At 35.5% G+C, this 12,045-nt stretch overlaps 1 protein-coding gene across 1 annotated transcript; it reads right to left on the minus strand.

Moving 5' to 3' along the window:
• Window positions 1-6,061: 6,061 nt before the first annotated feature.
• LOC107710028 (chromobox protein homolog 8-like) lies at window positions 6,062-8,857 on the minus strand. Its single transcript, XM_016514711.1, has 5 exons — window positions 8,684-8,857; window positions 8,522-8,565; window positions 8,201-8,266; window positions 8,055-8,121; window positions 6,062-7,283 (listed from the first exon to the last, which is right to left on the minus strand). The coding sequence occupies exons 1-5, from the start codon at window positions 8,750-8,752 to the stop codon at window positions 6,447-6,449; spliced, it is 1,083 nt and encodes a 360-aa protein (XP_016370197.1). The 5' UTR covers window positions 8,753-8,857; the 3' UTR covers window positions 6,062-6,446.
• Window positions 8,858-12,045: the final 3,188 nt, after the last annotated feature.

Genomic DNA, 12,045 nt, shown 5'->3' on the forward strand with positions numbered 1-12,045 from the left:
ACGGAAGTGATGACGTAGGTTTATGGCGGAACATGTTCAGTGACCAATAGGAACACAATACGTGAGACAGAATGAGAACCGTAACATTTGCACGATTTTTATGCTTCACAGTATGACCGTTAAGCATCATGTAGCCTATCGTAAGAAAGACAAATGATAAATGAGATATAATAATGAAACAGAGGAAAGAGTTACAAAGAATAAATGTTACATTAAGAATGCTATGGTTAATAATACTGAAAACAAGACCTGACGTTTGTGCTTTTCACTACTCCCATGATGTATGATTGCAGAAATATATACATTTTATTGATATTTGATGGGGCAACATATTTTGTGTAGGAATAAATCGTAAAGAGGTTTGTTTTGTTTAAAAATCTTATAAATGTATGAGTCGGCTTCATGTCCCTAAACAAGGGGTAAAAAGCACAACTATTTACACAAATACTTTAGTTAAAATAGTATGTTGTGAATAATATAAGGGAATTATTGTTCAAATCAATCACTTTAGCAAAGTTTGTGCTATTTTCTGTTTATTTTGATAAATAAAATAATTTAGTTTTGTTCAATACTGCTGTTAAAATTAAAAAGATTCTGAAAGCATTGAAGGAGATCCCATAGTAGGCCTAATTTAATATAGCTTTACAGTAGTAACAATAAATATGGTATTTTGATGATGGTTCCATTAAAAATATGGCGATTATCTCTAAGGTGGACACCCAACTTACCATAACAAATGTAAATGTCAGCCACCTATTTATCATCATGTTAGCTATTGTGCCTTTAGCCCCAACAGCAGAGGTGCTTTTTACCCTAAAATATTTAATAAGTTATATTTCTTATTGTTTTTGTTATAGAGGTGTTAATGTTATGTTTTATGTTGTTGTATGCTAATGCATATCACAGCCTATTAGTCTATTTCTTTGATTTGCGGTGTTTTGTGTGAGTAAATGTGCACTGTCAATTCATGTTTATAACATAAACATATAACATAAACATCAATAACAATTGAAAGGCCCTTTCTGATGACATTTTATTATGTAGCCATCTACTGCATGGGTGCTTGTCAGGTACAAAGCAGATTATTGTAGTCTGGATAGCCAATATTAACATTATTTCAGTTACTGAAATACACAGACACCAAAATGCTATTTCATAATGCCTGAAACATTGACGCTATATTTGTTTGTTTGTTTTTTTCAATACATTTCTGGCAACCACAAAACTACAGCGATCAGGTTTTAACCATTATGGTTTTTTGTTGTTTTTTTCAGTTGAGTTTATTATAACTGCTCCCCTCTTATCCCAATCTGTGGTTTCTTACAATTATCATTTAACTAGCAATATGAAAAACAATGAACACTATAATTTCTACTGCTTGTCTGATTAAGCACCTTCTTGCAGTTTGCACTTGTAATATAATGACCCAAGTTTCTTTCTGCGGTCGCTGATAGTCAAGCAGCTAAATTCAAGAAATTAACCAAATATATGCATCCAGTAAATAAAGTGTGCGATTCACTTGTAGGCATGAATACTAATGTTTTGCAGATAGAGACAGAGAGGTATTTAACAGTGATATTTAGGACCAATACTACAAACAACAAAATAACTGAACACTGGAAACCTGACAGACTCGCTGAGTTTGATATGCCAATGTGAAAGTTTCTCAATACTGTACAGTCATACAAAACTTTCCACTTGAGCTCTCGCATCTATGGCTACTTTTATATGAGAGCTAGATTTACAAGAACAAAAACTAGTTGAAACAGAGAACATAGTAATATGAGAGCCAACACAGCTGAAAATTTTCACAGAAGAAAACATTTTGCCTAACCAAGAGCATTTTCATCTGCTGATCCATCTTACAGTAAACAAAAACTACTGAGAGGAAAATTCAGAATCAAAACTAACACCTAGAGGAAATTAAATGCAACGATATAATAGCAATGTTCCTCATTTCTACATCAATAAAGAAATTTCAGAGTAAATAAAAATGCCTACTACTATGAAAATACTATATTTGCTATGAGTCAAATGCAAACTGTGCCCTGAAGGTGGAAAAAAACTAAACAAATAAAGCTTTTATACCAGTAAACAAGTCAGGTGCATGTAACATGCAGTAAAATGTGAATACTAAAGAAAATGTTGATACTGAAGCCCTTGAGCACACACTGTGCCTGTCCACAAGTACAAAAAATAAGCTAATTTTGCAGCATAAAAATTTGTTGTATAACATACTGTAAACAGAGTTTGTTACAGAGGGCGTCCGTAGCCAATGCAACGCTCAAAGGCCCTTCTTATATTCATCTTCCCTTACAACTAAAAAGATGTAACAAACAAAGTTGGGTTATTGCTCCGTTGCAACCAAAAGAAATGTTAATTATGGAGGGACAAGTGCTGTGAACTTAAAAATAAAATAAAATGAAACTGTCAGGTGGAGTTAAACTTTGTAGAATTACTATAAAAAAAAACAGGTTGTTACTCAGATCAGTGTTTTAACCATTATGTAGCAGGGTCGTAGGCCTAGACATTGACGTTTAATTTAAAGTAAAGGCGACATCTTGTGGAAAATGTCTGTAACTACAGTCTCATCCAGCTGTGCAGCCAGGAGTCGTCTTCTTCTGTAGCCTATCCAGTGGCCTGTAAGCAGGGGTGCTGTGGGGTAACACGTTGTCGTGTATTTCTCCTCCTCATAAGTTGCGTAAACACTCAAGTGCAGTTATTTCGAACTGAGGACGGACGGAAATGAAAATGAAGCTGTTGGTATGCCTTTTTTGCGTGATCTTATTGACCTTCTGCACTGGTATGTTTTTCTTGCAGAAATCTTATACCATGGGTTTTATTTGCATATTACAGTGTTTTTGTTTTTCTTATCACTGTGGGTTGAGACGTTTGTGTGCATAGGCCTATTACTTGTTTTAGCGAGTCTTATTTTCATGTAAAATCAGAGCGTTTTGGAATATTTTGATAATGACTTTTGAAATAAATACCTACTATTTTCTTTTCGGCCTTCTTGCAGTTCTAGTAAAGACAGAAATGAGTGTATATTTCTGTGCGATTATTTTCATTATGTTTACGCCTAATGCTTTGTCATTGTTTTATCAATAGCCTCTGGCTGTTATTAAGCCTCTGGCTGTTATTAAGCCTCTCATCAAAAAACCACAACTTGACCCCAAATCCCCCTCACTTGCTTAACGATTTCTAATGTCTATACTAGCCTATAGCAAACTCAAAATTTGCGTAGTTATTTTTTTTTATTGCTTTTTGATGTTTTCATTTTAGGCTATATGCCTATTAGTTTTTATATATTCCTATCCCATCCCATCCTATTCAATATATTTATATTCCTATTGTTTTAGGCTAGCTGCTGAAAATGGTACGGCTGAATAAACTAGTCTTTTAAATTATGTGATAATTTCACCCACCCTGCCCATCCCTATAAATTAAAGAATCGTATCTAATTATAGACTAACGTGAGCGAAACGTGTAAAAACTGCTTTGAAAAACGCGGTGCGGCTGTTTATCTGCCACGTCGGTGTTTACCGTAACGGGCTCATTTTCATACCCCTCGCGGGTCAGAGCTCCAGGTCACGCGCGCTCAGGGGCGTGCTCCCCGGGGAGACCCGCTCATGAATGGGCACTTTGTGTTCTTCCATAGAGAAACAGCGCTGGGAAAAGGAGGGAGGGCTTGAAATGGGGAGGCAGGAGAGAAAGTGAGTGAAGTGTATGTGTGTGCGTGCATGTCTGTGTGAAAGAGAGAGAGAAAAAGGGAGCGAGATGAAGAAAGAGGGAAAGAGAAAGGCCAAAATTCATACAAATTAGACCCCCAAAAGACTCGAGGAAATCTGAAAGAATAAAGGTTCACAGGAAGAATGGCCGCCTGGGGAAGAATGGAAAAAATTAAATTAGCATGTAGTAAAAAGAAAGAAAGAAGGAGAAATTGGTAGGCTAATATTAAATGACACAAATTAAAGTCTTTGGTAATCTCATTTGTATACTACATAAAAATATACATAATTAATCAAATGTTGTGACATGTTTTACATTATTCATATAGGCAACCCCTTAGTTATTTAGACAAATCAATCAGTTAAATGTATTCACAAGAATAAATCATATTGTCATTACCGAAATTACAGTATGAAATTGTGATCTTGATACACATATATGTCATGTTCCTAGATGCAAGCCCCATCATTAAGGAGAGTTTTGCAAAGCAGCTACTCCGCACCAAGAGACAGAAGCCTGGACACCCTGATGAACCTATGAGGGTTGGGTGCCAACAACAGACTCCTTTTATTTACATGCTTAATAACAAAGCTTAAGAAAACATCATGCACGGGAGCCTGGCTGTAATTCTTTGTGATAGTAAAGATCTGTTCACAATGTTGCTTTGTGCTGGTTTTAAATGCCAAAATTCAAAAACAAATCAATAAGTGAACTCCGCTCCATGTCAGTAGAATTCAGAGTTCACGTGTATTTCAGGAACACATGCTGCATATGCAGAGGCTGGAGCAGAGGGCTCAGGAGACCAGCATGGAGCATTGGATGAACCCTCATTGCTTCCCTCGCTGTGACCGCAACTACGGCTACCCTGTGTAACAGGCCTGCTGTGATCCACAGGTTCTGATACCCCTCAGCGTTTGAGTCTCACTGAAGACTGCAATGCTTGAGTTTACTATCATGATTTCACATATTATGTAAATTGTTTACATTCACACTTTTCCTTATAATAAAAGAGAATTGGTGAAGAAAGTAATTAGATTTGCAGTGTGTCTAGAAATTTGGTTGAAGGCATTAATAATTGTTAATACTCTTTACATCATATGGGATGTTTTTTTCTTTGGCTTTTAAAGAAGGCATATTAAATGTAAATCCTGTTTTATCATGGAAAACGGTTTATATTTAGGCTACTAAAATCCTACGTATCTGAGGGCAAAACAATTCAAAGTGATTTTTTTTTTCAGGGCGTAGACAGGAATTCCGGCGACGACAAAGCTGATAAACACCATGAAATGGATTCAATGAGAACGAAAAGACCCAGAAATGCCGAGGAGGCCAAGGACACAAAATCCACGAAGACACACACCTATCGATAGTGTAGACGCATTTTAGATGTCTTATTTAGATGAAAAATCTTAGAATCGTTAGAAGAATTTTTTTTAAATAAAGACGAATTACAAAATTGCATTTTGAATAAGAGACTCGTGAATAAAATAAAAATGTTGTGCTCTAAATTTTGATTGTGACTGTGATTTTCATCTTTCGGGTTTAAGTAGTATTTTAGTTTCATTGTGATATAAAATCGAAACTAAAGAAAAAAATAAAAAGTTTAAAAGACTGATGACGCCAAGAGTTTTTGACCTTTACACGGCAATATCTGGAGGCCTAACACTGATTGATCGAAAGCACTATGAATGTGTTGTGTAAACCTGAAAGTTTACATTTTGTTACGTGTCACAATAAATAAATAAACAAACAAATAAAAGGCTGTAAAATGGAATCAAGTTCCACCATTGTATAACACTGTATAAGTTAAATGTTTGGGAACTTTAAAATGTAGCTGTTTTTTCCTTAACATCTCGTTTTGCATTAAATGCTACTCTTAACTGGGCAAATAAGCATAAATTTACGTTTTACGTGTTTTTTTTATTACGTACAGGACTAATACACACACATATACATACTGTAAAATTATGATCGTGTAGGATTCGAGCAGACATTGGATGTGCGCTTTTCTATTTAATGTCATATTAAAGAACTTTTATTCGTACAATTCATCGATAATCACAATTACAATCGCCCTACAAAATAATTAGAAGTCTTTAAGTTTATACAATTTAACATTACTACATATTTATAAATACGAATTTGAGCTGAAATAAAGAGAAACAAGAAACGTGTTCATTATTATACACTTTACTTTTGATTTTGAGATGAAAATTAGATTTTCATTTTATACTTTTATATGTGTAAATTGTTAATGTCGCTGTACCGTCCAACAAGTGTATAAGGTAACTGCCAATATTAAATGACAAAATAAAATCAACGTAAATTACAAGAATTTAAAAGGTAAATGATGTGGTGCAAAAAAATATGACGGTTAGTGTGCAAAATGTCAAGTCTTAGTCTGTACATAAATGTTTTAATATTCGTCTGGGAGACAAAAATGATACTTTTATATATTTATGGGTAAACAATTTGTAATTAATACTTACAACAAATGAGCTGAGAACTCGTTAAATGTATTTGAACGCAGTTCTGGCTTTGTTTATGGTGTCTAGTGCATGCAAATTTCTTAAAGCAACAATTTCACAATAAATACAGATTTCAGTGTGACAGAAAAGGGAATAAGATTTTTTTTTTTTATATACAATACACAGAATATTTTCGACAATAAAGGACTTCTGAAGAGATGAAAGGAGCATACTGGCTGCAGTAAATAATCATCTTTTGTCTTTAAAGAAGCCTTTATCTGTGCTACTCTCTTTGATTGTTACAGTCAGGAAGTTCGAAGTCACATCGGTAACTATGACTTTCTCCACATTGCAGAAGGTGGGTCTCCAAGCATCTCCCTCCTCTGGCTCTCCAAATATGCGTGACACTGGAATTTTGGCAATAAGTGAAGGCTGTCTGCTGGTGGAATCACCATGTTCAAATGTTCTTCGTTTTGAATGGTGCTTCAGGTGTTTAAGGTGAAAGTGGCTTGTCTGTGGATTAGTCCTGTGGCCTTGTAAGTCTGCACTAACTCTGCTGGAATGCAAACTCCACTCTGGAGAAATGTGCTGGGTACTCCTGCTTGGAACAACTCTGTTTTGTTTGTGTGAATAGGTAGCATCCATGTGCTTATGAGATATCTTAATTCTCCCACTTATTTCTGAGCATCTCTCTTCCTCTTCTCCCAAACCTAACTTTGCCATTTTGGAAGGAATGCTTGCCATGGTTTCGTCTGCTGCTCTTTTTGAATGCTCTGGACGTAAGGAGCTAGTATAGCCATCTGTGAAGTGTAATTTGGGCTTCCGTCCTCTCTTTTTTGGGGTGAGGGTAAAAGCATCAGTGCTGGGTCTGGGTGAGTGTGGAGAACGATGCTCCCTTGGTTCTGGAGGTGGAATCCTTACGCTCTCCCCTCGGTTGACTGTGCTGGGAGGGAAAATTGTGGGAACCACAGAACGTAGTCCTTCTCTCGCTCTAGGGGTTACCAAAAGCTCTGGACTGGGATATGCAATGCCTCTGGATGATTCATTCCTAAATCCATAAGACTTCGCCTTTTCTTTAGCTTGGGCCTGTGAAAAATACATGTTTTTGAAAAATTAGCACAGAACTCAAAATTATGCCCTTATATAAAATGTATTCATTTACACAGACAAAAAAAATTAATAAATAAATAGTGCAAACCTAATAATAATATTATACAAAATATAGACAATTTCAGGATTATTATTATTTATTTGTTAATAAATAAATGACATTAACCTTTAGAAGAAAAGTCTTGAGCTTAGGTCCTCTTTTCTTGGGTCCAAATATTTCTCTCTCACGCTCCCTGCATGAAAATACAAGCGCAAGTGTGAAAACGTCTTTTCGGCCGCTGTAATTTGGGCTTCCGTCCTCTCTTTTTTGGGGTGAGGGTAAAAGCATCAGTGCTGGGTCTGGGTGAGTGTGGAGAACGATGCTCCCTTGGTTCTGGAGGTGGAATCCTTACGCTCTCCCCTCGGTTGACTGTGCTGGGAGGGAAAATTGTGGGAACCACAGAACGTAGTCCTTCTCTCGCTCTAGGGGTTACCAAAAGCTCTGGACTGGGATATGCAATGCCTCTGGATGATTCATTCCTAAATCCATAAGACTTCGCCTTTTCTTTAGCTTGGGCCTGTGAAAAATACATGTTTTTGAAAAATTAGCACAGAACTCAAAATTATGCCCTTATATAAAATGTATTCATTTACACAGACAAAAAAAATTAATAAATAAATAGTGCAAACCTAATAATAATATTATACAAAATATAGACAATTTCAGGATTATTATTATTTATTTGTTAATAAATAAATGACATTAACCTTTAGAAGAAAAGTCTTGAGCTTAGGTCCTCTTTTCTTGGGTCCAAATATTTCTCTCTCACGCTCCCTGCATGAAAATACAAGCGCAAGTGTGAAAACGTCTGTATTTTCGGCCGCCTAATAGTTTTACTTTATTTATTTTATACCTCTCTTCAAATGCAACGAATAGGCGTGAGTCTAGGATATTTTCCTCTGGTTCCCAAGTACTGTACCTGTGAGAACAAAAAAGTTTCACGTGATGACTGTCAATCTCTAGCTGCATTGAAACCACTGCTCTACCGGCCAGCTAGCAGGGCCAGCTAATGTTGCAGCATGCCATCTGCCAAAACCAGTCTGCAGTAATAACCAGATTGTTAACCTGCCCGTGGATGTACGCCCCTCGCGATATCTAGCAGGGTTGACGGCCACCACTGTCACCAAAACACCAGTGCAAGGCACAACAGACAGGATGGGCATGTATTACTCACTTGGGTGACCAGCCCTTCCATTTCACGAGATATTCCATTCGACCCTGCGCGTGCCATCAGACACACACACACACACACAAAAAAAAGAATTCGTTAGCGCGAGCCGACGACATTAGCACATATATGCAAAAAATGTCGCGATATCTCTTCCACAACACATACCCGTCGTATTCTTCTCTTGATGATCGATTCGGCCGCGAACACCCTCTCTCCGACAGCCGACAGCTCCATGTTTTACCTTCGTCTACCGTTAGCTTGCAGCGTAGCTAGCCGTGAGCGCGAGTCCGGTCCGCCTGCTCTAGCTTCAGAATTCCATACAGCCCATAATACTCTCGTGCACAGCCAGACGTCATCACGTTCTTTAGCATGTTGCCTTGGCACCGTTTGTAGGTGGAAAGATTTGGAGTCCGTTCATTGGCTCCGCTGTTGCTAAGTGGCAGGGGCTTGCTCTTAGTGACATACCTGCGTTCAGAAATATAAGATCTGCTCAATACTTGTAGGAATACATCAGAAGGTTAAAGTTTCATCGTAAACGTTACGTCAAGACCTACAGGTAAACGTAATCAGTTAAACGTTAGCAGAACAAGGACGTGTAGGCTACAAACTCTAAAAATTCCGTATTTTCTCAAACAGGCATAACTCATTAAAAACATTTGATATAGGCTACTGTACATTTGTTATTATAGGAAAATGTATGCCATCTTATTCTGATGGATATTCTGCTATTCACGAGAATAGTTTACTAATCCCGCCAAAATCGAACATATAAGTCTTTATCCACGACAAACTAATCATTGATGGAAATGAATATTGGTTTGAATATGAGTTCTACGGCAGAAAAACAGCCTAAATTTACACACAATGATTGTTTTTTTTTCTCGTGACTTATATAGCCTACATTTGCTAAAAACCGTTAAATAAACGGAACGGGTTGAATTTGTGAGTATGCTAAATGATGATTTAAAGTATAGCCGACAGTAACCTACTTTACCACATTATTTTCTCTAAGAGGTGTAAGATTTTTGTTAGCCTAGTTTTTTGATAAATAAAAATGAACACATAGGCTACTTATGTTTTATCCAGTAGCCTACATTTAGCCCACACGTCTGCTCATATTATTATTATTTAATATTTAGGTTTTGTCTTCAACTATATGGCTCTTTCGAGAAAAAAAGCTAATAAATAAAATAAACTAAAATAAGAAATAATTAATTCATTGACACTTTTAGTCCTAACATTGAACAGCCAAATCAAAATCAAACTGATTAAACAGCACCATTGTAGTAGATTTATATTTTATACTTATTTTATAAATACCTCAATTTATTTAAAACATTTTAAACGATGATGATAATAATAGCCAATGTATCTTATTAGTTATTACAATACGCAAAAGATGACAACAAAGACAAAGAAACATACAGCACAATAATGCGAATGGAACATTTCATAATTATTAACTTTTTATTAACAAGAGTTACTAAATGCATTAGGTTCCCCTAACAACGATTACACAGGCCAGACTTTGTCTGCATTAACATCGCTATTTTAGCTCAAACATTTATTTATTGACTTATTATTATTATTATTATTTAATATTCTAATTTTAGTGTAAAGGATGTAGATAGGCCTTATTATTTTATTAAAATAAAATATTAAAAAATATAATTTTGTAATTGGGTGTTCCATATAGCCTAATTCGATTTAAAAATCTCACATAATTATGTTGGTTTAACGAAAAACATAGGCTATTTTAAATATAAAATTAGGCCTATAGATAGAAATATAATTGATTTTGCCTAAGCATTGAAATTGCAAGCAAACATTACCAGCTCCATATGAAGGAAAAACAGTCATTCATTTATTGTGTTTTAGGCTATCATTAATGGCGATGTAAAAGGAATACCCTGTTTTCGAAGCCTTTCCGAAAATGTTTACCAATCTCATGCTCAGTTCTGCACAATCACTTGGGTATCAAACAGGGCATGTCAGGTAAAAAAAAAAAAATTCCATCTATAGCTAAATTATAACATTAATTAATACGTTCCTGTGTGAATTTTAGAAATGTTTAAATTGTAACAGGTTTTTAAATGTAACATTATTTGGATGCCTATAAACAATAATATCTTCAAATAATATCTTAAAACTTTGAAAATGAACATGAACGATGGGATAATGATTAACTTGGTGGCTTGTAAATGAGTTTACTGGGGGTTTATTCCGTGAGTAAAGATAATGCTACACAATAATGAACAGTTGAATAGTGGTTTGAAGAAATATTGTGACGATTGTATAATGATTTCTTCACAAAAAATTAAGGCTTCCGTTTTAATTTGTAGACTTTTTTATGCATAACAAACTAGGTAAACAGCAGGCTTGTGGTTGGTTCTGCGGAAGATGATTGGTGGTTTGAATACTGCAGTGGTTATATCCGTATATGGGCTCTAGATCGAGCTGGAAGAATATTATTGGTTAACTCGTTCCTGGGCAACCAGCATGAGAAATTCTGCACAATTTACAAAGGGAAATGGCAAATACACTACTATTTTTGCCCCGTGTTTCAGTCTGTTTGATGCAATTTTCGATCATGTTAAAAATATTTATTTCGATGTAAAATGTTTTACCAAAAATATTTACATGGTTTCCGTGCTTTTGTTGGATTATTGATTATTTATGTCACATTGTGTCCAGGACTTACACATTTAATAAGATCATAAATCGAGCACTTTCTGCTGCATATTAGTTTACCAGTCAACATATATATTTTTTTATTTTATATAGCCTAATTATACAATGGAGATTAACATGGGCAAATTTCGGAAAAGACGTGCTTTACGTTATTGACTTAGCCTATATTTTAAAAAATGCCACATAAATTAATCTAAGCTTTGCCAATATAAACACGTTACCAAAATTTATACGGTTATCTTTGATTTTCAAGTAGCCTAGCTAAAAAAGCACCTCAACTGCTAGCCTAATTATTTTAGTGAGATAAACAGTTCCTGAAGGCTTGTATTAACTTGTATTAACATCATATTATTATTATTATTTAATGTGATCAAATTATTATCGTAGGTCTGGGCTATTTTAAACAAGACAATATTATTTTAATAACCTCAAGTTTTAGAACGTCTCTGTAGGCTACCTCTCTCATTATCAAAACGTTTTATTTTACTAAAGCCATTTGTGATATCTAGTAACCTAATGCTTTACTCAAATAATCCTTACTATTTTATTAATTCAAAAGAAACTGTTCAAGTCGTCTTTTAAACAAACTTGGCGAAATTAACCAGCTACAGCTAAAATGTAGGCAGTAAAGCTGAATTCATCAGCTGATCGCAAATAAAGTGGATGGACCAAAGGAAGCCATTTTATAACCGCAGCGAGAGCAGCTTTATCTCAGACGGTGCTGCAAAGGAAATGGTTGATTCCGTTTCAGTGAGGCTGAAGTGCTTTTCCGTAGCCCACCTTTGACACAAATTTCAGCTCTAACCTACCTCTGCCTAGTTTGTGGATAGACTAAT

Source organism: Sinocyclocheilus rhinocerous, unplaced genomic scaffold, assembly GCF_001515625.1.
Source record: "Sinocyclocheilus rhinocerous isolate Xijiao unplaced genomic scaffold, SAMN03320098_v1.1 scaffold3614, whole genome shotgun sequence".
Classification (NCBI taxonomy): domain Eukaryota; kingdom Metazoa; phylum Chordata; class Actinopteri; order Cypriniformes; family Cyprinidae; genus Sinocyclocheilus; species Sinocyclocheilus rhinocerous.

What these genes read in the sequence shown, in the direction of transcription:
- LOC107710028 (XM_016514711.1), bottom strand. Translation starts at nt 8,752, where the DNA reads ATGGAGCTGTCGGCTGTCGGAGAGAGGGTGTTCGCGGCCGAATCGATC. An exon ending in TCAAGAGAAGAATACGACGG is followed by an intron (nt 8,566 to 8,683) that starts GTATGTGTTGTG and finishes TGGCACGCGCAG; the next exon opens with GGTCGAATGGAATATCTCGT. An exon ending in TTCGTTGCATTTGAAGAGAG is followed by an intron (nt 8,122 to 8,200) that starts GTATAAAATAAA and finishes ATTTTCATGCAG; the next exon opens with GGAGCGTGAGAGAGAAATAT.